This window comes from Mizuhopecten yessoensis, unplaced genomic scaffold, assembly GCF_002113885.1.
Source record: "Mizuhopecten yessoensis strain PY_sf001 unplaced genomic scaffold, ASM211388v2 scaffold6719, whole genome shotgun sequence".
Classification (NCBI taxonomy): Eukaryota; Metazoa; Mollusca; class Bivalvia; order Pectinida; family Pectinidae; genus Mizuhopecten; species Mizuhopecten yessoensis.
The window spans coordinates 708,880-736,461 of NW_018406690.1; the positions used below are offsets into that span (position 1 = coordinate 708,880).

The 27,582-nt window shown below is 38.9% G+C and overlaps 2 protein-coding genes across 2 annotated transcripts; one reads left to right on the forward strand and one right to left on the reverse strand.

Annotated features, from left to right (window-relative positions):
• The first annotated feature begins 5,921 nt into the window (after positions 1 to 5,921).
• Positions 5,922 to 8,096, forward strand: LOC110452492 (growth arrest and DNA damage-inducible protein GADD45 alpha-like). Its single transcript, XM_021501053.1, has 3 exons — positions 5,922 to 6,064; positions 6,593 to 6,917; positions 7,271 to 8,096. The coding sequence occupies exons 1-3, from the start codon at positions 6,018 to 6,020 to the stop codon at positions 7,373 to 7,375; spliced, it is 477 nt and encodes a 158-aa protein (XP_021356728.1). The 5' UTR covers positions 5,922 to 6,017; the 3' UTR covers positions 7,376 to 8,096.
• Positions 8,097 to 19,480: 11,384 nt separating this feature from the next.
• On the reverse strand, positions 19,481 to 26,936 carry LOC110452549. Its single transcript, XM_021501157.1, has 2 exons — positions 26,763 to 26,936; positions 19,481 to 20,962 (listed from the first exon to the last, which is right to left on the reverse strand). Exon 2 carries the CDS (start codon positions 20,956 to 20,958, stop codon positions 20,341 to 20,343), a length of 618 nt encoding a protein of 205 aa, XP_021356832.1. The 5' UTR covers positions 20,959 to 20,962; positions 26,763 to 26,936; the 3' UTR covers positions 19,481 to 20,340.
• Between the last annotated feature and the right edge of the window lie 646 nt (positions 26,937 to 27,582).

The following is a 27,582-nucleotide window of genomic DNA, read 5'->3' on the forward strand; positions in this document are numbered from 1 at the left end:
TTGAAATTTGACAAATTAAAATTGAGCATCTGGCTTTATACATGTTTACAGTAGAGATACTTGTGGTTTTTGCATTGCAGACTATTGGCATACATGTGATCATTAATTTAAACTGTGATGGTGTGCTGTTTAAAAAAGATAATTATCTATATTAAAGCAGGGGAATAAAAGCATACCAAATCTAAAGTTTCGTAGGTAAGTTGACCTCAGACGTCACCTGTGTTCGTATCTAATGACCAATATTTCTTTGAACCTATCTACCTGTGTAATACACCTGTATACCTACGAAATAAAGTGAGCAATGACCCCTGCCCGGTCAACAGTAAATATTCGTTTCAGTTTAATGCATTATTGGTGTGGACGAAATAGTACGATTGACCGTTGAAGAAGAAGGCAAAGCTATGTAAATCAGCCGAGCTACATATCGTACTTCCTGCTAGCGGCCAGTGTCACTAAGGACCTTATATTGACACAGTCTTGATGGATAAGACATTAGCCCTGTAGGCCTAAACCTTACATGAATAATGTGTCCGTTAGTACTGCTACTTATATAGTAGATAAAATCATAATGGATTGATCACTTGCCTTTATCGTAGCATTTATCTAGACTTTACATCAGGATCGATAAACAAAATGTTTAACATAGTAAAGAAATACAATTACGAGTGCTAAAATTTCATAAAAGTGCCACATTCATGGGTTTTTTTTGTCAGTCATGCGAAGCCTGGGGATCATTGGAAATTGATAATTAATACAGCCAGATTGCATTAGAAAACAAAAATTCAAGATCAACTTATAGTTCATTCAAGCTTTTAAATGTAATATTTTTTCATATGTAAATATCTAAATGCACAAATTTGTATGCATAAAAACCATGTGAAGTACTAAATTAAATACAGTGTACTTGTAAAGATTTTTTTCTGTAACATGCGTAATTTGGAAACCCTTTTGTTGTGCTGCTAATTCTGTATTATTTATTAATATTACTTTTAATCTCTTATACTTCACAAAGCGAAAAAGTAATTCGATGTTTTTTTCAAATACTTTGCAGCCCAAAACTTGTATTTGCTCATATTTTAAAACAAATTATCGTTATAATATCTTACAACGTATTATCATTACAGCTTAAAACAAACATCATCTTGCAGTGTTCCTGTCATTGATACTGAAACGTTAGCTTATTACTGTAACACTGGATAAAGTTACTCTTTTTATAGAACATGATATTAATCCTATATCAACAATGCAAAGGACATTAATGACAGGACCTTTACTGCCATCAATTTGTATATATAGATGTTTTATTGTTAACGTATATATACCGATAAAGAAAGATCGACGAAAGCTGCATGTCTCTAGCTTGGAAGCTAGAGTCGTGAGATCACTACCCTCTCGATAGTTGCCGTGAGGGTTATATGGGGCTGCGGCCAGCTAACCAGCCGTGCTATATTGCCTTAACGCTCTGAGGTTAACCTTCAGGTCAGTGACTCGATACAATATGTAGATGATTTCGCTCTAAAATTGACACAGTCCCTAGTACTGTCATTAGGTTGGTAAGGCGCCACTACCGTAACCATGACCCACTGACACAGTGCCAGACTGGCCGATGACCTTTCGCTTTTGGTTACCAACAAGTAACCATAGCAACCATCTGGGATCTACTGAAACCTATTACTGTTTCAAGTTTATAAAAACGACACAGAATTAATTATATTATTATTATTTTTTCTATTAACAAGGAATACATATGCATCAATAGAAAAGTGTTTTCAAAATCCTTATGGTTAATGTGTGTGATAGATATTGTTAAAAACCGATTTAATTTGAAAACGAAAGCGAAACATATTAGTTTGTCATTAAGCATTGTTATAAATAAAACTAGCCATTGCCTGTTGTTGACCTTCATTACAGGTATTACAGAAACATCTCTTGTTGGGCCAAGCTAACTGGTTTAGAAATCACGCAATCATGATAAATCTCTAACTGACAGAAAGCTATCTTAAAATAATAATGATCAAATGCTTACTATAACCATATTGAGTGAACATGTTACTTTGCTTAGTGTATCTTTGTTGGTGATATAAAAAAAATGGGTATAAACATCCTATTAGTTAGCAAAATGGCATTTTCTGCTTTCATGATTATGGGTTTGGCAGTGTGTGGGTAAATCTGGTGTAAAATAAATAAATAAACATGATGATGTAAGAAATATAAATATTTTACTGTGTAATAAATGAGAATATTGTTATGTTATACAACTGTATATGTAAGGTTATTGATATGTCACCAGTATTAATTTCTTGAACTGCATTGATTTATATTATATGTGTGGATCATGAAAATATTTCAACATACTATTCTGGTACTGTCACCATTAATATTTAAACGGTATTCTAATTTCAACACTTTTCGCTTTTTAAGTCTTGCGCTAAATTATGACTGCGCTAATTGAAGTTCCTGTAAATTTTAATAATTAGATATATTTTGAGTGCTCAAAGTTTCATGTTCGCCAACCTGTAAAACTTAACCAAAACGCTAAAATTTGAGTCCACTAAAAAGGATTTTGTACTGTCCAATCACTCTGATTATGCTTTAGATATATATATGCAATTTGATTTCCATACGTGCCAGGTGTTATATGATATTTTAATGCTGATGCTTCATATGCACAGTAGCGACAATAGACAAAGGTTCGTTGACAAAATACTGGGCTGTTCACAGCGTCATATTAACGCATATGGTTTATGTCTTATCTAACAAAGCTGTTTGAATAAAAATAGCACAGCTCAATGTTCTATATAAGGAAGAAACCCACATAAGTGGTTTTATCAGGTATCAAGTTAATATCAATTGCTATTTTAGTAATGCAATCGATAATTTTTTTCAAATGTTATTATAAATTGATGTCATAATTGGTCCTTGAAACAGGCCATATTTGTCTGAAGGCATAAAAACTGTAAAGAGGCGGGCAAGTGCTGCTGCCAGGAACGGGATTATCTATAGAGTTATGGAATAAGCTGTTGAGGGGCCCTATAAATCACATGATCTCCGTTGCAATGATATGTGTAGGTGTAGCGTAATAAGGTTCAATCTAGTTGTTTGAAACATAGCTGATGTTCACCACACATCTAACAATACATGACATCACAGCCTACACGTTGTCACTCTATAGTTACGCTACAAAATACATTAATTTGTTGTCACTTCCTTGATGCAAAGTACTATCTATAACGACAACGCCGAGATCAATACTCGGTAACCGAAATGGCACTGCAGTGCTCAGCTTACGATGTTGTAGGCGGGTGATCTTTTAAAATTGATTTTTACTGTCTGCAGCTTGTAGGAGTGTCCTCTTGCTATTTCAGTCTAAATGTTAAAGGTAGTTCTTAACCGCACTCTTTGCAATATTTCAAGGATAAAGTGCAACTACAAATATCGTTTCTTTCACTAACAATGCGCTACACATGGAGTTTTCAGCAATTATCTCATGAAACGATGCTGTAGTAGTTCTGTATAATTATGTTTAACATCTTCAGCCCTGGATCATGACATAAGTCCCGAGTGCTGCTTAATTTTGCAGTGTTTTACCATTACATATATCAAAATTATCGTAATTATGCATCATAAAACAAAAATAGGTTCATTTCCTTAAGAATGTTTTATGTGCAATTAAACTGTGGAAGCCACAAAGTTTATGATCCCGTGGTAAGTATATGAACTGTCTACATGTATAACATTTGTGTGCTTATTTCTACTGCTTCACAGTTGGCAGAATGATTTATTTTGATATGTGTTTTAACGGGAACATTAAAATATTTTTTTAATTTTATTACAATAGCTGTGACTGATAATCTAAAAACTGCAAGGTCTTTTGAGTACTTCCGTATGGGAAAATCCAGTTCCGAGACAGAATGCCGTATATTGGCAGTAGTTACACACGCTGTCCATTGAGTAGGTTACATGTTAGGGTGTACCTAGACGCAGTGACACGTCAATGACAGCTGTGCACTGTACTGGCTACTGGTTTCAGGAGCTGGTACATTGTTTACTGATATTACAGCACTGTGTATCATATTAATGCCACAGTATGCCAACTGTGTGAAACAGTGCAACGCAAGTGAAGCATTCAATTGCTTTTTAACTTCAATGCCAAGTTCACAAAACATTTCTGACATTTTGAGAGCATTATTGAAATTGTTAATCGTTTGTAACGCTTTACCCACGTGAATTCTGGTAGAACCGTATGTGTTGTTATGTGTCAGGTCTGGTTTATGAATAACACATGTAAGTGAAAAGCAGTTTAAGAAAACAAAGCTTTCTTTAAATGGTGGGTAGATTATCATAGCATTTTGACATGTCGTCATTGTCACTTGTCACTTGTGGATTTTATCTGGTACACCTGGTACACACACCGTCGTACCACTATTTACCATAAAACACCACTTCATACAAGTGCGGAACACCTTAGTTCCGGTTACCTTGGCCTCTAGGAGAATACGTTACTCTGACATAGCACTTCATCCAGGTGTGGCATATCTAACATTGAAGGTTTCTTCTCTTCCAATCTTAAAAAGTAGATATCACATAAAAGCTAAGCTTTGAACGATGTTGTAAGTAATCGTTTAAATCTAACTCCTGTATTAGATGGACCTTGATGTCTGGTTGTCTGTACAGTAAACGGTCTGCAAGCTTTTATTCAGTCGGATTCAAACAAAGAAATGTTCAAAGTAAACCAGCTTTTTATGTTTTATTTATGTTTGACGAGTGTCTACTTACTACAGACACTCTTTAATTGGATATTGCAGCTTCCATCATTCGGATGTGAGTTGGTCTATGTCTGCCTCTGAATCAAATTCAAAGTCATTTTTATCTTCAAAGATTTCCAATTTTTCAAAACGTCATATTCAAACAACTGAATACATGTACTTAACATGACACACTGCCAGGGCGTTAAATACAGGGTACGGCATCTTATTTCTTTTCATTTTATAATCATTAATCAGTTTTTTTATCCTCTTATCCTACGTTCTTTACTCGCTGACTTTAAAACATACATTCGGCGATGCATACAAGCGTCTTTGTCCTTCTGAGGTCCCAGATAAAGACTAATTTTAAGTAAAAACAAATATTCAAGACTTTCATCAAAAGAAATATCACAAATATGTGTCATATCTTATGTCTTTATAATAAGACGACCGTGAGAATGCACGACAGTTACCCGCCCGAACCGATGACCGTACCAGTCCGTGTCCGCGACTGTGATACATACAACTGTGTCTGGTTTGAAGTGGTTGTATCCTAATTTGTTGCTCCCACAGTATATTTTACATTCCTTACATAACTTGATCAACGCCCTCACACCTTAGTGTACCACCAGTTAACCGTTCGATTAAATGGCCATAGTTCCTACTAACGAGCGATCAAACATTGGTGGCATACCTGGCATAGTTGTAACACGCGGTTGGTACAACAAAAGAGGTCCCTAGAGTACTCTGGCCGTGTCTTCACAAGCCGGCTGTTACTAGGTCATATACCTACGAGAACGATCATGTGTATACCCCAGAGAACATGTTAAGTCTTGTCAGAGATTTAAAAAGGGGAACCCCCTTCTGAAGTATTTTCCACGAATATGAACGACTTTTCTATTCAATTTTGCTTTATGTAACTGTTTTGCACGATATTAATTTATTGGTATGAATTTATGTTTTTCATAAAACGTATAGCATATAATCCGTTTGTTGTGTCCTTTGTAAATAGCACATTGAAGCAAAACAACCTCTAGGTCATTGTTTTCTCGGTACAACACATGTTTGTGTCGCTGACTTCTCCGTACGCGGGACAGCCAATCAGAAGAGCCGTTTCTACGAATAAGGCCCCGCCGGGGTATAAATACTTTGTTACTCCCACTGACTGCCATTACACGCTTGTTCACTGATCGGTCCGCATCGTATCTCGCTCTGTGCTTACATTTGAACCTTGGATAATACAATACGGATTATATCACATCAATTAACAACATGACTCTACCAGATAACGTCGAATGTGCTCCTGAGCAATCCACAAGGTAAGTTTCATTTAACTTTTGTCTTTCATTTCAATTAGTTTGTCTAACATAAGACCAGTTCGTTCATGGTATAGTCACCACGTTACCACAGTTGCTGTGGTAGGCCACATCACATGATTACACATTGGTTTAGTGATCTTATGTAAACTTGTAATTGTAAAACTAAATCTATAGACAAGAGCAGAATATTTTAATTGACTAAAGTTAGATTTAAGGCTTACAACGGATAAAATTTGAATGCCTGCCCCATGATAAGCTAGCCTCGTGGCTGCCATATGGCTGTACCGAATAACTGAGCAGACGATCCATTGGGGTCACGAGCTATGACGAAATCATGTGGCTGGTGTTTCACATGGTGCGTTAGGTCTATAGTACAAATCAATAGCGACAATAGCATTGCTAGGGCCGCCACGTAAACAAGATTTAGCAATTTTATCCTTGGAAAAAAACATGTTTACTTCTCTTACAACTTTGTTATTTGGTCACAAACAATATCATTACAATGTCGTTTTAATTTTGTTATTATAGAAGGCCAACTGACATTGGAATAGCCCTGAGAGAGGTTCTGGTCAAATCCTTGGCCAGTAACCGTCTGACCAGTGGGGTGTTCTCCTGTGTGACGCTCCTAAATACCCAGCCTGAGGACGTGTCTGTCTGTGTCCTGCCGGACGTCGGACCACAAATGGATGTCAGTATCAACATTCAGCATAAACTTTTGGAGGCCTACTGTTGGGAGAACGACATCCCTGTCCTCCGCGTGGATAGTGGAGACAAACTCAGCGCCATCCTCAAGTCCACTGCCACCAATAACAACGCCTCCGAGCTGTCAGACACCAGCTGCGTTCTTGTACAGGTAAGCATCTTTTGCTATTGTATTTTGAATCTACACTAGATTGTGTGGGTGGTGTGTTGTGGGTTCTTGTAGCTTCTGCTCTGTTAAGATTATATTTAATCTGACGTCACATTCTAGGAAACCAGGATATAGAATAGTAAATAATCGTAGTGTAACCTACCTCGCCTCTCATGGTAACATCCCGGATCCTATTACAATTAACCAGGAAATGCTTATAAAAAGCCTTACAGCAGATTAATTCTTTATAATACTATATAAGCTATTACTGCAAATTAAATATCCATAAAATTATATTATGTGGTGACACATGGCAACAGATTACTTATGTTGTTTCTTTGATTTTGTCTTTCCAGAACCCTGTTTCTTCTTCAAAAGAAGATGTCCTTGTCAATAAGTTTTATAACGATGTAATGGCTAGCGATATCTACCCTCGACCTATCATCCAGCTACCAGTCTGACCAGTGATCGGTCAGTTATTTTGACAACTGCTCAGGAAGCCCATCCTGAGAAAGATCAAAACTCAACCCATGGTCATCCTGGCTAGACAAGTATCATCTGACCAACGGTCCCGCGTTCGGTCCAGAGAAATCCCGTGCTTGACCCGAAATCTTCACGGACAATCTGGGGTCAGATAACGTCATTCCCACGTGTGACGCGGCCAACCGTGGCCATATCTGGACCTGCCCAGAAACACGTGGTGTTGTCTGACCCCGCACCGGACAAAAAGAGGACAAACTCTAAGTGTGCTGGATCATATGAAAAGCTAAGGACACATTATCACAATGCTGATCTTGAGCCAATAATAGCTAACTCCTGACAAACGTTCAAGTATTAACGGACTAATTTCATTGTCACATGCGGACAGCTGTCGTGTTCCAAACATGGAAAGGCGTTATCGTTTGCCTTGGACTATTGTCATACAAATTACAAACAATATTTGAATATGTTAATTGGAAGATGGACTTCCGTTATATTAACATTGCTGTATCTGTGCATGGCAACAGCTTGTGCAAAAACTGTGGAAAAGCTGAGCATGCGTCTCGCCACATCACAAGACACCTACAGTGGGAGAGACACGTAGCGAATCTGAACTTTTGACTATAAAACCAATGCATGTTTTATTTTATTTGCTTACTGCAATCAATTCATTTATGATTAATAAAAATCACTTGCATTCAATATTTTCTATTTGTTCTCTGTACATTAGAGTCATTAAACTACACAGAGCACCATCTGTGCTGCAATCCGGTTTAACAGTGTGTATACGTGTTTGTCGCACGAAATCCATTGTTTCATACAGAGTGTCTGCATGCAGGTGTATTGCTAGCCGGCGGTGTCAGCTGTGTCTGGCCTATAGTAATTAACCCAGCATACAGTAGACTGATAACTCGAATCATAAGCTCAATGTAACAGTGTCGTCTACAGGTTTATCAATTTCCGAAACCAGTTACTTTTTCATTGAAATATATTCTCATGGCCTTTTCAAAACTGAAACAAGTGTAGTTTGCATGCACACAACGAAGGCGATATGTTTGAGTTTTCGTTTTGTGTTGCTACAGATAAAGGGTGTATAATTATGCACATAAAATTTGCTGATGTGCAACGACGTACATGTCTATACTGGTTGAACACAGCTATGCTAGAACAGAACGATACTCGTTGACTTCAAGCGAATAAAATAACTGGCAAATGCATGGGCCTATTTACGCCCTGGCAGTGTCAACAACAACATGTGTTATCATCAGATCATTATTCATAAGTTATCCCTTAACAACTGTTTATCAAAGACATAAATGTTATGCATTTTGTGTAAGGACTGCATGGGGGCATCATCGGCATTGTAGGTCATTGACTATTTATCAAATTTATCAACAATTTAACAAATGAAACAATAAATAGACTGAAGAAGAAGATATAATCAAGCACGGGGTATCATAAAAACAGGGTCATTTGAAAACATACAAAAAACTTAGACTAAAGAAGAAGAAGAAGAAGAAGTAGAGAAGAAGAGAACAACAACATCAATGAAGAAGAAGAACGTGATAAGTGTGCATGCATACAACTGAGTGACCTTTGTTCCAGGCTGTTGTTCATTGACACTAAATTTAATGTAGTTGAGCTTCTAGCGGTATTGATTGATCTGTATATACTAATATATGTACAAGCTTCTATCTTTCTACGTAGGTCAGGTAAATTTCGTGAAATTCATGAACTGAACGGTTTGCACTACTTAACCTCGTGGAGTCGTCTCCATACAAGCAGAGTGAACTAGTCTCTATGAATTTAATTGACACGTCCTGGCGTTATATCATAACGACTTTAATAAATTACCTTGTTAAGACACCAGGTAGGTTAAGCTCGTTGCGCCAGTCGGTCGATCAGTACACTGTCAGTTGTGTTTCCTGTGGGTTGTGGTTTACTGGAAGAAAAAGAATATTCAGAGTTACTGCCAGATATATCAAAGGACTCGACACCGAAAACAAGGGCATGCATAAGGTTATTAGGACGCTATCTGAAACGTTAATTAAATTAAATGTCTTTTGTTTCATATCTGAACGTAAATCAATTCATAAATGTCATCATGAAGTAGTTTGTTTCCTTTTTATTTATAAACCAATGTTAAAAAATAAAAATTCATATTAGTGGTATCGCCTGGGGAAGTCCCCAGGCAAATTACGTTCTAAGAATAAGGAAATAATTTGTTTTCATTACGATCAGGCTAAAATGTGCGGCGGATACTGTTCTCGGTATAATCAAAGAAAATCACAAGTAGTTTGCATAATGTTCTGGATAATAGAGTCAATTGGTTTACACAGAATCGACATATCGTTAGACCCGGTATTGCAGAGATACCAATAACATTACACAACACTGTCTCCGGGCTTTCGGGTCCGTATTGCTTTCTAAATATGCAATATGTAACAGCGGGGCTCCCAGCTCAATGAACAACACCGAATGCATCTCTTTGATGTACAGGTTTTTCTTCTGGCGAGTTGCATTGTCTGTGGCGGTCGTATAGCTAGCTGGTGCATGTTTATTTAAGAAAGATAATTACCTTTCCAATTAGCCTCACATTCACAGTACAATATCTGACAGTAAGGTAGATAAACTCGTCTACCAGGCTGCTGAGGAGCTATTTCTGATGCAAGACAGCTAATCATAAAACGCATTTAATATGATGCCTTAAAGTGCAATCGGGTGACATTTAACTGCCTTCTGTTAACGAATAAAGGGATTTGTGTTTGTGTGTTCGATCTAATTGAACCTGATGAAGAGAAATCTGGTAATATAGATAATGTCGCCTATAAAACATAAAACCCGGGATAAAATTTAATTATGTTACACTTAGAATATTGCTCTACATATGCCTGTTGTAAGTATATTTTTCTTTAAAAACAGCTGCTATAGAAAAGTCGTGATTATGGACGTTCTAGTAATAGACGAACAGCTGGGCCAGCCAGTGATGTTTGTTGCCGCGTGTATGCGGGGGAGTGTCAGGAAAATTAAAAGACACGTCGACTTTGTGACCAAGTAGATTGGAAAATAAATCGCAAAACTACCCCGGTAATGGGTGCTGTGGGATTTTAGGGAAATGTCAGTAAATGTCAGGCTGCAGGGCGACTGTAGCTGAAACATGATTTTCTATAGCGCGGTAATCAGTTTGACTGAGGAGATTAATGAATTATTAAAAAAGTATGGGTGTGTAGGAGGTTATCATCAAAACAATTATCGTGTATTTTCTCAATACTTTCCCCACAAATTAATCCTGGACTGTAACTGACACCTAACAATCACAGACTTTCTTAAAGAATGTTTATTACGGATAATAAATATCATATATGTTTTGTTCCCAACAATATCAAAAAACCATAAAATCATTTAAACCCGATGTTATTTATTTCGTAAACTTGCCATATCATGATTGAAGCCCTTAAATAATACGTCACAGCGTTGTTTACCTTCTTTAAACTTACATAACATTTGCACTAAAAGAGGTTAAACGCAGTTTGCTTTATTGACAGGCCTCGATCTAATTCGACATATTATCAACTAAACCTAGTTTTCTCATTGATATTGAGATATCAAGAGGCCCTAAACTGAAGTTTCCTCCGTCTCATTACACACAGCACGCAAATAAACCGTATTATATATCAAATATTAGAGTGCACGCACAAATGTTTATTATTAAGTTTCCTATCCGAATCGGGCTTTAAGTCCGCCAGGGGTCTAACGGTGAAGTAGTAAGTAACATCGATCGGTCAGAGGTATATACGCTGAGGCAGTACGGGGTAACTAGGTACACCGGGGTTGTGTTTACTACATTGGCCCCCTTTATAACCTTCTTTACCACCACAGCCGAGTGTACTGTGTAACACTTTGTATATTGAACAGGTAGTTTCTGTTGTTGCTGCTGCTGCTGGGACCGCTACTGCTACTGAACCGAGATGTATATTCCCGGCCAAATGTACTTATGTGTGTATGACTCAAGAATAGGAACATTGACGGGATGAATCACTCGGGTTTCACACCAAACAATATTGATGATTAAGAGCCAATTCAAGGTCCCCAACCATATCATTAGTAACAGGCTTTATTCTAGGCATTATTTATTCATTTTCAAGAAATACTGACATTTTTGTCACATACCGTATTGAATTCCTAACATTCCAGAAGTTCTTTAACCACGTGTAACGTTAAATGAAATAGTTTACGAATTGACTGTAGCTCAATCTAAATTCGGAGGCGTAAGCAATAGAAGGATGTTAATCACTATCCGGACATGTCAGTTATTTATAGAACATTACCTTGATCTAAGGGCGTCACTTACATTTATCTGTTATTACGCTGGACACACTTAATTACATTAATGTATTTAATTTACATCAAATTTAAGATACAATAACAAATTTAAATATATTATTAAATGTAATTAATTCAAATAGAAAAAAAATGTCTAAAAAAGGTTGTATTGAAATGCACCCACTGAATAAGCAATGAGTGATAACAAAGCTGTATAAAGAAAATAGATTTGTTTATGAATATTTGTCTCTGTAGTAGCATTAAACGTTCGAAACAGCTGTTAAGAGTGGTGATGAACCTGTCCTCTAGTACACACTGTCAATCAAACATTTGTTTCTAAATGACCCACAATGAAAATATTGTCATTCAGGGCCAAGCAAATCGTTGAAAGAATTTCGTGTCATGGAAAAACTTCAATTTGAAGGGAGAAAATCAAAAATCAAAAATGTCAGTTTGGTGCAGAAAATACCTGTTTGTATCGTCAATGGCCCCTTAGCAGCAGAGGACGATTTGCATGGCCCTGACATTTCATTATGTATGAGGGATGAAACCCAGGGCACCCCGACCCTGACATGCCTCCCAAAAGATGATGGGGGATAGAATCCAATTGGAACCTCAAAGAGAATGATGAATGACATAATTTTCATTGTGGGTCATTGGTTTATGTTCATTATGTATGTATTCATCTTTTTATTGTTTAATTAATTTGTTTTAACATTTCAACATCATTCAAATTAATTAATCAATGTTTCTATGTTTTCTTCGTTTGATATATATTATCAAATCTATTATACTATCTTTACTTCAGTGGACACATTGTCAACGCATTTATTTTATGATTGGTCATAGTTTTAAAACAAAACATCCTTTAAACCTCCAAATTTAATAGACCGCTTACATAATTCTAACCGTACGTGCGAACAGACTTATAACCGTGATGTAGCACTTTCAGTTTCGGGACAAACATACAGAGCTCCATCCTGCAGCATAGATGTAATCTGTTTGATATAATAGTTTTGTCAGTTTTATCTGGAGGCAGGATCCCGTATCGTTCTGCTAAACAATGTGCTGGCGGGCCTATCTAGAACAATTAGCCGTGAACGAGATATGGTGCTTCCTCGTGTCAACAAGGGTAGCTTGCTTCCTCCTGTCCGGCTCGCCGGGGAAGCCCCTGGTGGGATTTTCTTACTTCCTTTTCTGAATTCCGCGAACAAGTACTAGTGTGTTGGCAAAGCTCCCATTCTTTTTTACCTGTTTTACAAGTTAAATAGACTGTGATACGTGAACGGATGCACGATCTCGCTTTGATATGTAACGGTAGCATATTTATAGCATTCAGTGTCGGATCTACTCATGACGAAAGATAATAAGCTGGAAAAAGGCATATCTCCACAGGCCGGACACATGTGATATGAACAATTGTAACCCTGTATCACATGCGTCCGGTCAGTGTGCATGCATCAGAGTGGTATCATTATTTATGAAAAATGAACAATTTTGTTATTAGAGGTGTAGGTGCCTTGTCTAGTGCTATGTTTTTTCAGTGATGATCGGGAACGAACTTTCCTCTCTATTCGTTCTGAATAAAAGACTGAGCGAAGCTTATTATAATCATTTAGCAGATAACCCATCATCGATATACAATGTTAGTCAACGTCCGATGTTAAATATATGAATAGCAGGTATCAGGAACTATTGACTACCAATTTTTAAAAGTCATTAAGAAGATTTAAAATAATTCAGATGCAGCTTACATTAAATTAGCGATTTCAATATCGCTTCATCACAGTATTCGGTAATGCTTAATATACAAAATAAGTGTTTCCTTTTCATCAGCGGCTCCACCCTTTCCTCTTCTGTCACACAAAAACATCATAACAAGTTACCCCACCCCATGTTTACCATCAGTGGGGGAGTATATATCAGTTCTCTATCGCCTCATGGGGGACAGAGGTAGACCCCCTACCTGTGTGTGACTACTGTAGGTAAGAGACCACAGGTAGGCACAGGTAAGCCATTGTTTGGGGCTTTGTATGACGTGTATAAATCAAATCATTTACTTGGCCACATGTGGTATACCTTTTAAGATACGGAAGGTGTTGCCAGAAATACCTACAGGTAGCTTGAAATAGCACAAGACACCGAAAATGGTGATAGCATTATCATACTAAGTATAATTAGTTATAAGAATACAATGGCAACTGACGTTTTTCAGCTGGAACAGATGAGGATGTTGTCCGAATCCAAGATAAGCTAAATTCACCATTATCCTAAATTAAGACTCGACCTTTGTGCGTTTCGAATAAATGACATAATGTTATTTATTTGTTTATCCTGAGTTGAACTCTACAGCTCATGATGTATCGACGTCACGAAGCAATCTAACATGAATAGGCAGACATAAACTAAATATAAATAAAAACATTTCAACTGATCGCTGCACTAAGAGATAAATTGTAGATCCATAACAGTTCGTGAAGAAGCATTGGTAAATTTACTGATTAAGGTGCGGAGTGTGAGTGACAGTCAAAGAATAAGAAGTGTATATATATATATAAGGCAAAGCTAATACGTGTCAATCTTTTCTGAACATCTTAAAGCAACTGGTATTGTGTTTCATAAACATCTTACTGACAAAGTATCCAACAGGATATGAGATACAAAGTATAACAATGTATAAGTGTCTTTTCGTGTCAAATATTTTCATTATAATACTGAAAACAGACAAAATAATGATACATAAATGATTATCATATTTATATAGTATTACTGGATTTGATTAGGGGATAAACATGTCTAAAACATTGGAGTAAATACTAAATCGCACTCAATACTCTAGACATTTAAGTGCTGCAATAGCATACGCCTATCATTGACTAAATGTTGATACTCTCGGGAAAGTCCGGTTGCAATGTTTATGCTATCAATGATATTACGAATCTGCATTCTTTTAACGCGAATTTTTGTTTACAGTACTAGTAAGAGTCCTGCAAAAGTTAGATAAAACTCAACTTAGGTTGTAAAGGAGATGAGTGTTTCAGTGTCGTGTTTGTTACCAATGTTTAACTTTGATAGTGTTTCTGTCTAAACAATAAAGTTTACCAGTCGATATCACGTGTAGTATCCTACTAGGTCGTGGACTGTTGTTCACCCAGGCACACAATATCCTTCCTACTCGTTGGTAGACCGCTGTTCTATTGAAATCTACTGTTAGAATTAAAAATTAGTGCAACAAAAAAAAACTTCTTTTTTTTCTTTTTTTCTTTTTTTTCTTTTTTTGACAATGATGAATATCTAAATTTTAACAGAAAAATGTCTACCAAAGTCGAAAAATGAAAGAAATTTTGTTTTATCTTAGAGAAAATCACTTATAATTATGACCAAATTTAAAGTGAAATATTTACCTCTTGTGTGAGATTTATTATTGGTAATTGAAACTATAGCAACACTAACTCAACTCTATATAGATTTACTAAAATGTTGCATTGTAATCATTTCATTGAAGATTGAAGAAAAAATAATAAATTCCCAATATAATAAAAACGCCATTCTTTAGTTGAAGTCAAACATGTTTCCAAAAACAAACACATACATGTACACCTATTTAAAAGTTCGGTTATGTACATCACATTTTTAACAAAGTATGTAAGCTCTGTAATTATATTTCAGTTCCTGATCACTCCTATGTTTATCGAGTCTGTATGTTGATGTATGAAAGATACTAGATTTGTTGCATTTTTAAATATGTGTAAAACATAGTTCGTCAAATTGAAGGTTGATATTTTCAGATGTGTGAGAGCAATATTGGTCATGTTTGGAAACAAAATACAGATACCATACGTTAATCTTTTACTTACAAACTACCATTGATGTTAACATCAGCTTATAGTGTAATGTTCTGAACAAGGAAACAAAATGTCACAAATCATAATCGGAAAATCTCACTGCTACATATAAAATAACCATCATTTAAATCACTCCTACCAAATCTGAGCCATGATGCCAGCTGTGTTTAAAAAAGGAAGCGTACAAACAAACGAATAACGCTTTCATACAATGAGGATGTTTATTACGTTAGTGTCTTCTGATAGCACCTTGTCTTTCTTCAGAGTCCAGGAGATAAATAAAATGAAAACAAACTACAGCAATACTAGTACATGGATCAATCTTTGTTTGAAACACAATATACAAACCAAAACCGGTATTGAAACAGGAAATTGACATTTTTATTCATTACTAGTGTTTTATTGCATTACCACCGAGACGTTCGTCTAGTTGTATTTCGTCATTGCAAACCAAAGACAGCGTACTACACATCGACGCAAGCGTTCTACAAGTTACAAAGCGACACATGAGTATTATCAAACAAACAATGCTACTAAGCTAAGGTACTACGAAGGAACACTATAGTATTACAAAACAGCTATTCCGTCTTTGCATATTGCAGAGTTATCTTCTCTTGGGAGCAGGTATTGATTGTTACGTCATTGGTTTGTGTGAAAAAAATACGTCGTTTTCTCAAAAATTGAAGACGTTCCTCTCACAAACAAGTGACGTAACAATCAATACTCTGCAATACGCAAAGACGGAATACAGTACTTCCAGGCAAGGCTAGCTGTATCTCGACCCTCCATGGGTTACGCTCATGTTCCCTGTACAGCGTACCCCTGGAGAATCGAGGATGAGCTAGCTGCAGTACTACAAATCAAGGATAGAGTATGGCAAACAAGATAGGAGTACTTTAACAAAAATCTCGGATACTACAAAGTCATGCTATAATACCGCAAAACAACGCTTGAGTGATACAGAATTGCAAAATCAATTATTCGTTAATACAAATCAACAGTCGGGTGTTATAACCAAGCAAATCAAAATTAGTTTGCAAAGGAAAGCTAGAGTATAGTAAGACTACAATACAGCACTACAAAGCAACACTTACTACAAAGAAACCTAGTATGTAGCATAATATCAAGTCGCGTTACGGGTGCAACGCGGTAGACATATGCCATAACCACGGTTACTGGGTGCAGAGTCTCGTGAATCTGCTTTGTAAGGCACGACAATGAATGCTTGTTCGACATTGTAGCTTTCAGGACAAGGGTATACCAAAAGTTTGTTGCAATCAGCGAAATTGTCGTTATGTTACTATGTTGAAATGTAATGCTATGAAATAAAATTCTTTTCAATGGCTCTTTTACCGCTTTCTGTGTCACATTGTTCACGGACAAAGATACGTTTAAAACTAACACACCCGCGCACTCACAGGTTTTGTCTGACAAAAGGTCCGATATACTATCGCTCCCCAGTGCGCTATAACACTGATGAACAAAGACACAATACACTAACTGGTAGCTTTGTACTTGAGCGTACTTAGCGGTACAGGCTGTGACGGGTAGGGGCTTCGGTGTACACGGTACAGCCAATGATACACCGACTGATCAGTGTAAGTCAGTTGATCCTACAATCCGACACACATACCAAAATAGTCATCAGTTCTGGTGACTCAATACACCAAACGCCTGCTTTGTTATCCGCCGGACACGCTACTATGAGAAGCACCACCTATATCACCCTGCGTCTACCCGGATTATGTAGCGCTCCGGACCGGTGTCGGATCCTTTGTACTCGGATTAGATAGCCGGGTGCTCGCGGGTAAGGGTGCTTGGTCCCCAGACAAAGAAAATGTGAGCCGAGGCGTGGTCGGCCAACTCGGTGTGAGGACAGTCGGTAAAGTACAGCTAGTAAAACACGCGAAAGTACAAAAGTACAAACTAAATATAAACTTAAATTGCACTAAGATTAAAGTGCAGATTACCGCACTCAGCAAAACTCGCTTAGGTTCCGGTCCAGTTGGGTATCTCCGGGTGGATAATTAAATAAAATCACCGGTTTTACAGAGACTGAGATAATAATTTAATTCAATGGTCTGATTACATTCCGTGGGTTTACAACATCTAAGAGATTTCTCTATCTGGAAACTTTGATGGGTGGATGGAGAATGTTTCAACCCTTAGTAATTTCAAGTACACAGGTTTTACCCCTGTAGAGGGGGATACCTGCTACCCGAGTGGGTTGGTGTGTGTGTGTTGTAGGTGGAGGGTCCGGGAGACAAGCTTTACCTCTGTGTAGGGAGATACCTGCTACCCGAGTGGGTTGGTGTGTGTGTGTTGTAGGTGGAGGGTTCGGGAGACACGCTTTACCTCTGTGTAGGGAGATACCTGCTACCCACGTTGGTAGGTGGGTGGGTTTGTGTGGGTTTGTGGGTACGGGAAATAAGTTTAACAGCAGTGAGGGGGATATACCGAAACCTGTAGGTTATCGGATCCGGGAAACATTCTTTATTCCAGGAGGGAAGGGTTCAGACGTGGGCTCTTACAGTTTTTCTCATATTCTACAAGTCCGTTGCTGTGTCCTACTTTAGTTTGTGCAAATTGTACCATTTCTGTTGTTTAAAATATGGTGCTGAGAAAATATAAAAATTTCAGAATAACAGAAGCATTACATTTCGGCTTCATGTGTTGTGAACAACATACATAGCAGGTCACAATTTGTCACTTGTCAAAGGTCAATTCAAAAATAGCAAATAGTTTAAAAATCCTGAATGTAAATATGAAAATTCCTGGAATGTTGCTTCGGTTTGGAACTGTGAAATGCATGCAGAAACTGAAGTAGACAGTATCCCTGTGCAAGGTTTTCGCGGCAGGTTCGTGGAGTATTGGGGTCAGAGTGGCACCTCTAGCAGACATCCCCAGCCGCTGTATCTTTTCACAACGCGTGTCCCGAGCTCAGCAGCAGTCGGCCTCATACCATTGATGTTTCGCAGTGACTACGGAGCCCTCTCGGCTGTAAGAGGGGGCTAATTATCCATGTTTGTATGCTACAAAGGGTAGACAGCGCGAAACATTTACATATTATATCGGTAACCGTGATAACATTCATCGTATTCCGACTGTGTTACGATACGGGAGAGAGACGTCCCGAACAGCATGGGACTAGGAAATCATTAGTTAGACGAGGTCACAGTCGAATTTCAAATTAAGTGTTTTTAGTTTAAACATTATCTTATTTCCAATGTATGCACATTAAACAAACGTCAAAACATAGTATAAAGAGGATTGGAAACAAGCTAAGAGCTTTTAAAAGGTGTCACTTAAATTGCAATAAGAACATTCATAATCGATCATTTTGATCTTTTAATATGAAAAATGCTTAATGCACATTTGCAAACAGTACACTACCAATAAAGAACGTTTTGTCGTCCCGCTGCAGAACAATCCTCACAAATAGTCCGTGTCTCGCGCGTTTTATTAATCTAAGTCATGAACTGTACTTTGAGAGATGTTGTGCATGTCAGCAATTAGCTGATGTACTGTGTTCCCACGTTTGCACAAGTAAAAGTCACATTCCAACAGGTTTGTGGTCAGACTCGGGCTAGGGGGCGAGCGGAAACTTAGGACTCGCATACCGTAACTTTATTTAGCTGGTACCGAGTCCTTCAGCGAGCCGTGCAGGCCGCCTACTAAGCGTAACATGCTTGTACATGCACTTAAGCTAACCAGGAGAAAGTGTCGGCCACACTTATGTTGTACTAGTATCATGTCCTTGGAATGTGTTTATTTACTATATTACACGAGATAAATATTTAAAGCATTGTTTATGAATGTAATTCTCAACAATACATATAATCTCGTGAGAACATCATACAGAGGAACACAATAACTGCATGAATCATGAATCTTAGTAAAGATGAATAATGTAACGGATGCGTGCCTACAGTTCGTTACCAAGTTCTTTCTTGGACCCAGTAATTGTTGTAACAAACAAGTGCCGACAATATATACAAAATAACGGCCGTCTTTCTGACTCAAATAACTATTACCTAATCTACACCCGGTAGATATTTTACATTAATATACCTCTAACACTAATATAGTCAAAAAGCCAACTAAAACAACTGTATCACAATATATCCGTCACCCTGTATCAACAGTAAATAGCCCCTTACTGCGACACCCGTGACTGTGTACACCCTTTACCGCGACACACCTTGACCACGTCACCCTTTACCGCGACTGCCGTTTGACCAAGTCACCCTATAGCTAGCCACTATAAAACCTATGCCTTGGTAAACCCTGTGTCTTGGTACCTGACACCCTGTATCAACAGTACGTCGCCCTGTACTGTGATACCCTGTGACTATGCACACTATACTGTAACACAATTTATTTTGACCATGTACTATAAAGGAATACAGTGGAACCCTAGCTTATGCAGCTAGGCCCAAACTTATACAGCTTGGTCACTGATTACCTTTTTAGAGTTGTTCCTTCTTCTTCGACCGCCAGAGCAAGAGAAGCTTTTCATCTGATGGAACCTCTATTTATATACCTAGCCATCCAATGAAATGCCTTCTTTCATTAGCCAATCAAAACTACTCTTACTTCCTAATTACAAAGAAATAACTAAAGCAAGTCTATACTAACGATCATTTATTGAACAATGTAATTAACAAAGAATCAACCGCTTCATTACCCACGCCTCTGATTCAATGCGTCCCGCATTCACAGTAAGTAAAAGAGCAAATGTATATTTTTGTTTTGTTTTGTAAATGTCTTTGAATCACTCAGTCGAACCATTCTTCTTCCTCAACCTTGACAACAGACTTCCCATTCTCCGTGTACGATGTCGTTGTCTTTATGGTTCTCCTGTGGTTTGAAAAGTTCACCTGGACAGCTGCATCCACAAATGTCTTTACATTGCCTAACTGTGTCCCTGTATCTCTGGTCTGTAGTCCTGGTTCACGTACACTACCTGTGACGGATTTCACAGCAATACTCGAAACACGTGCAGAATCTTGTGGAATGTTAGGTCTCTTTGGTGTATATACAGGGTTCGGACGACAGGGTTTTCTCACAGTAATCATTTCTTCCATCTTAGATGTCTTAGATGCAGGTTCTGGATCGTCCTCAGATATTTCCCCTAGGATATCTAACACATTCCCTGGATCATGTTCATCCAACGAGTCTTCTCGTACTGGGTGCTTCCTCTCCTTGTGTCTCTTCAGACAAACATTCTTCTCCGTGACAAAGTTACACTCATTACACTCAAACTTCTTCTTTTCTCTTGCATTGGTTCCGCAGATCACCAAGTGCGCTTTCCACTCTTCATCTGATGGAAGTCTCTCGCAACACAGCGGACACACCAAACCTGGCTTTCTCGGAGTTGTTTTCACTTGTGGCATCTTCCTATAACACACAAAGATTCACATCTATCATTTTTTTTTTTTTTTTTTTACAGTACATATTCAGTCATCCAGACTGGTCTTCTTCTGACACGGCCTTTTGTGCTATCTGGAAGATCTACAATCTCGTTCACCTCGAACTCTGATCCATTTTGTATTTGGTCAACCTCGACATCTGTACGAGTCTCACTTTCACCTTTGAGAACCTGGGATTGGCATCTGCGCATCCTGTCAACATGAATAACATGTTCTTTCTTGTTTTCATCACTAACAACCTTGTAAATGACATTTGATACTTTTTCAACTACCTTGAAAGGACCTTGCCAAAAACTCATCAGCTTTGATGACCTGCCAACCTTCTTTTGAGGGAAAAACACATAGACCAACTCCCCCGTCTCGTAACTATCCCATTTTAGTTTCAGGTCATGGTAATGTTTCTGTCTCAACATCGCCCCTTCCAAGTTTTCTCTGGCTAACCTATGAGCCGAAACCAACCTCTCTCTAAGTTCCCAAGCCCATTGACTTTGCAAAACTGGTTTAGACTCGTTAGGGAGATCATAGAACAGATCAACTGGGGTAGAAACCTCTCTCCCTAACATAAGCATGTTTGGAGTAAACCCTGTACTTTCCTGTTCTGTTGACCGGTACGCCATCATAACGTAAGGTATGTGAACATCCCAGTCATCCTGACACTCATCAACATAGGCACAAAGCATGCTTGCAAGAGTCCGATTGAATCTTTCTACCATACCGTCCGATTTCGGGTGATATGGCGTAGTTCTCGTTTTCTTGGTGCCAAGCAAAAGACACATCTCTTGAAACAGTTTGCTTTCATATTGTCGCCCCTGATCCGAGTGTATGGCGTTTGGTACACCAAAACGAACAACAACCTCCTCCACGATGAGTGCAGCAACTGTACTGGCCTCCATATTTCGCATGGCAAAAGCTTCTGTCCACTTGGAAAAGTAATCACTTACTACCAAAATATATCTGTTTCCGTCCTTTGTTTCCGGTAATGGTCCGAGTATGTCAGACGCCAATCTTTCCATGGGATATCCTGTAGGCTCTATTTGCATAGGTGCTCGTCGTTTTGCACATTCTTTCCTACATACACAATGTTTGCACCCAGCAATATACTGTCGAACATCTCTTTGCAAGCCAGGCCAGTAGAACTTCTGTCTCACACGACTCAGTGTTTTGTGCACTCCTAGATGCCCACTAGTTCTTGTGTCATGACACATGTTCAGCATGGTTCGTCTTTCCTCATATGGTACAACTATTTGACTCTTTTTGTGTTTTGAAGGGTTTACCCAACGTCTGCACAGTAAACCGTTGTCAATAGTCAATTGATCCCATTGTGCAACAAGGGATTTTACCACATTGCTCAGAGGCTTTACCGAACCTGGATTTGGCTTTTTCCCGCTCTTTACCCATTCAGTTACTAATTTCAGATCGCTATCGGCCTCCTGCTTTTCTTTCAATGTACTTGTATCTTCATCTTGTTTGTCAATATTCACTTTTGGGTTACCATCCTTCTTGATCGTTCGTACAGGAAGTGGTCCCTCCCCTTGGTCACGTTCCCAATCTTCATAGAATCCACACTGGTGACAGGGAATCCTACTCATTGCGTCTGCGTTTCGGTGCAACTTCCCTGCTCTGTGCTGGATTTCTATATCATATGTTGAAATGACCTCGAGCCAACGAGCTAACTGTCCTTCTGGTTCTTTGAATCTCATTAGCCACTTGAGTGCACTATGGTCAGTTCTCACTATGCACTTATGTTTGTAGAGATATGGTCGATACTGCTTGATACAATATACCATTGCTAGTAACTCCTTCCGGGTTACGCAGTATTTCCTTTCTGACTTGGTAAGTGCTCTACTACTGTAAGATATCACGTTCTCCTTGCCATCAATACACTGGGACAAGACTCCACCAATAGCAAATTGACTCGCATCTGTGTCCAAGATGAATGGTTTGGTAAAATCAGGGTAGGCTAAGATTGGTGCTGTGATCAAACATTTCTTAAGCGTATCGAATGCAATTTGGCATCTGTCTGTCCAAGTGAAAGATGTTCCCTTCTCTGTCAGCTGGTGAAGTGGTTTTGCGATCTCGGCAAACCTGTGAATGAAACGTCTATAGTAGCTACAAAGTCCAATAAATGACCTCATATCTGTCTGCGTCACAGGCAGTGGCCATTCTTTCACTGCTTTCACCTTTTCTGGGTCTGTTGATATGCCATCTCCTGAAACAATGTAACCCAGGAATAACACTTGTTTTCTAAATAGATGACATTTCTTGGCCTTGAGTTTTAGTCCTGCCTGACGTAGTCTGTCGAACACTTTTTCCAAGTTGACTATTGCTTCATGAAACGTTTTCCCTAAAACAATGATGTCATCAATGTACACCAGGCATATTTCCCAATGAAGCTTAGCCAGCACTGTCTCCATCAGGCGTTCAAATGTCGCTGGACTGTTGCAAAGTCCAAACGGCATCACGTTGAAATGGTAAAACCCACTTCTGGTTACAAATGCAGTCTTTTGCTTATCTGCTTCGTCCATTTCAACCTGCCAGTATCCCGAAAATAAGTCCAGTGTTGAGAACCACTTTGCTCCCGACAATCTGTCCAGTGATTCATCTACCCGGGGCAATGGGTATGCGTCCTTTATCGTTACCTTGTTCAGGGCACGATAGTCCACACAGAACCTTAAACTGCCGTCTTTCTTCTGTACCAAGACTACGCCCGATGCCCACGGACTAGACGATGGTTCTATAATTCCTCTGTCTAACATACTTTGGACCTGCTGATTAACTTCCTCTGCTGCATGGTGTGGAAATCGCCTTGGGGGTTGTTTAATAGGCCTTGTATTCTGAGTATCTATTGTATGCTTCACCATACTCGTTCTTCCCAAATCATCGTCTGATTTGGCAAACAAATCCTGTGACCTCAATAAGAGTTGCTTGACCTGCTCTGCCTGCTCTGGAGCCAAGTCCTTTCTAACTTCATTGTAGAGTTGCACAAGATGTTCTGGTAAATCTTGATATTTAAAACAGCATGTATCATCAACCACGTCCTGGTCAAGTACTCTCTCAGCTGGACTGATTTGTCCAATGTGTGTAGCACGATACACTTTCACAGCATGATCCGATGGATTGAGTAAGCGTACAGGAACAGTCTTCTGTGCCTTGACAACGGCCCGAGCTACCAGAGCCTTTCCTGTCTTCGTAAACTTCTCACAAGACTCCATGATACAGGCTTCACCACGAAGTTGTTCATTGTCAGGAACTTGCACTATTCCCTCACAAATTATCTCTGATCTTGGCGCTATACTGAGCGTCTCCTTCATACTGACTCGGTAGCATCCCAAATTACCTTGCCATGATAATGAACTGTCATTCCGACCAATTCTCATCTTTCCTTGCGCACAATCAATAATGCTTTTGCTTTCTTTCAGGAAGTCTAAGCCTATGATTCCATCTAGCTGCATGTCAACCACAACCGCTGTACACTCACAACTGTAATAGTCTATAGTTATGCGAAAACTTCCTTTCCCTACTACTGCCAAGGGTAGGTCATTGGCTCCAAGTATATCCCGCGTCATTGGTTGAAGATCTAGCCGGTTCCGGTCATTGATAGCTTTGTATGTTTGCTTTGATACTAATGACACAGTAGCACCTGTGTCTATCAGGAATTTTGCCTGAACTCCATTGATATCCAAGTGTACAAAAAGTCCTGCCTCTGCACCTTTACATCCTTGTACACATTTCAAGTGACTGGCGTTTGATGTTTTATCTGTCGTGTCCTTTGCTATCATTGCCAAATACTTGGGACATTTCCTTTTCATGTGACCCTCTTCCTTACAGAAGTAACACTGTATACTGTAGCGTCCTTTCTGTGCATCATATGGTTGCTTGTTTTGGTCCTTTTTACTATTTCCCTGTGTATCTCTCTTCGTTGCTTTTAAATCATGCATTTCTTCTTCAAGTTTCTTAATAGACTTTTGTAGGGACCCAAGCATGGTTGTCAGATTCTCCATAGCCTTATTCCCTTGACTGGTATCGTGATAAACGTTCTCACCAGAGGCAGACCTAACATACTTCTTTTCGTCCCTTCTGTCCCTTTCCACCTTACAGAACGACTCTATCTCAACTGCTAATCCAACAGCCTCGTTCAAAGTCTTTGGTCTTGACTGCTTAATTCTCAGTCTCATATCGAAATCTGGTAAAGCGTCAATGAAGTGATCCTTAGCCATCATCTCTGCAACATCTCTCGTTACTGTAGGGTACGCCAGATATGTCAATCGTTTGATTCCTTCGCCTAATTCAGGAATTGTCTCTGATGGGCCTAATCTCTTTTCCTTTAGCATTGAGCGATACAACTCCGTTTGGTTTGTCGGAGCAAACCGCGCCTCCAGTGCTGCTGTCAATAGTGTATATTGACCTGGCTCGTCCTTTGACATATTCCCTAGCACTGTCTGTGCATGTCCCCTCAATGATGCAGCAAGATATAACCCTTTTTGTGACTCGGTCCAACGATTGATTTTACTGCATGCCTCAAAATGTGCCTGATAATCCAGCCAGGACCCTGTCCCATCATATGTTGCCGGTTTCATATAATTAGACATTGGCTTCTGCATCGTAGCTAAAGCTTCATCATACATCCCCTGATCCTGGTAATTTGATTTCTTTTGCCGCACAGTAACACGTTCATCGTTGAAATCATGTCCTTCTATCATGGGAATATCATGTGTCACCCTCCTCGGACTATAGCAAGTCTCTCCGTAGTTCTGATCCCTCTCATGTACAATATCCCTGTTTCTTTCACTGCGTCTCTGAGACATACGTCCAATTTCATCAGGAGTACGGGTGTGCATGGGAGTATCATCAAACCTTACTGATGGACGCCGGTCTGTAACATCTCCCCTAGTATCTTTATGACCAACAATATCACTAGAACGCCGTGTAGTTCCTAAACCAGAGTCCCTAGGTCTATCACCTTCTACCTGTTTAACGATACTGGACAAAGGGGTTGATTGTGATTTGAGCCTAATACTATTTTCCCTTAACGTTGCTATTTTCTCCTCCAAATCACTTATCTCGCTGTCCAAGTCATTCATTGTGAACAACTGATCCTATTATTTCAAAGAATGTAAAATTAAACTACCAACACACTATAATGCCTTTATAGATAAATATATAAAACTATCACAACAGTGACTGGATCCCACTACGCTGCCACCAAAATATATGTAACGGATGCGTGCCTACAGTTCGTTACCAAGTTCTTTCTTGGACCCAGTAATTGTTGTAACAAACAAGTGCCGACAATATATACAAAATAACGGCCGTCTTTCTGACTCAAATAACTATTACCTAATCTACACCCGGTAGATATTTTACATTAATATACCTCTAACACTAATATAGTCAAAAAGCCAACTAAAACAACTGTATCACAATATATCCGTCACCCTGTATCAACAGTAAATAGCCCCTTACTGCGACACCCGTGACTGTGTACACCCTTTACCGCGACACACCTTGACCACGTCACCCTTTACCGCGACTGCCGTTTGACCAAGTCACCCTATAGCTAGCCACTATAAAACCTATGCCTTGGTAAACCCTGTGTCTTGGTACCTGACACCCTGTATCAACAGTACGTCGCCCTGTACTGTGATACCCTGTGACTATGCACACTATACTGTAACACAATTTATTTTGACCATGTACTATAAAGGAATACAGTGGAACCCTAGCTTATGCAGCTAGGCCCAAACTTATACAGCTTGGTCACTGATTACCTTTTTAGAGTTGTTCCTTCTTCTTCGACCGCCAGAGCAAGAGCAGCTTTTCATCTGATGGAACCTCTATTTATATACCTAGCCATCCAATGAAATGCCTTCTTTCATTAGCCAATCAAAACTACTCTTACTTCCTAATTACAAAGAAATAACTAAAGCAAGTCTATACTAACGATCATTTATTGAACAATGTAATTAACAAAGAATCAACCGCTTCAATAATATGTTAATAATCCTTTGTGTGTTTATATTTAGTTTTCATTTCGTACCATACCGGGTAACCAACTGTTGCAGCATTTCGAGACTAAGAAATGCATCATAGGTTCAAAGTCTTAGAATACACTGATGGCACAGCGTTTTTCCAAAATAGCGATAACAATTTGTGGAAAATTGTCATTTTAAACGACATGACAATACATGCATTTCGCACAGTTTCTAAATCTGGTCAAATCAGTGTCCTAATGGAAGTATTTCTAGTTGTAATTGGGGGTTTACATTCAGTCTGCACGAGGCCCGTTTTTTGTGCACTTTTAGCTGGGATTAAGATGCTTTACAGACAATAAATAGATACTCGATATATCAATTCGTGGAAACAGTCCAATGACCCGTACCCTACTGTGTGTTCCCTCCCCGTGTTACCACTGTTGGGAACTGCAGGGGATTGCCGTGTAGACAGACACGTTTGCCCGAGTCCATCAAGTCTGCACGAGAGCAGCCTATTTTTCGTAGCACTCGACGGAGGATCCTCGCGCACCTGATCACACGTGTTGGCCAGGTCAAATAAACGCCCAGTAGCCGTACATATATCCGACAGGACACG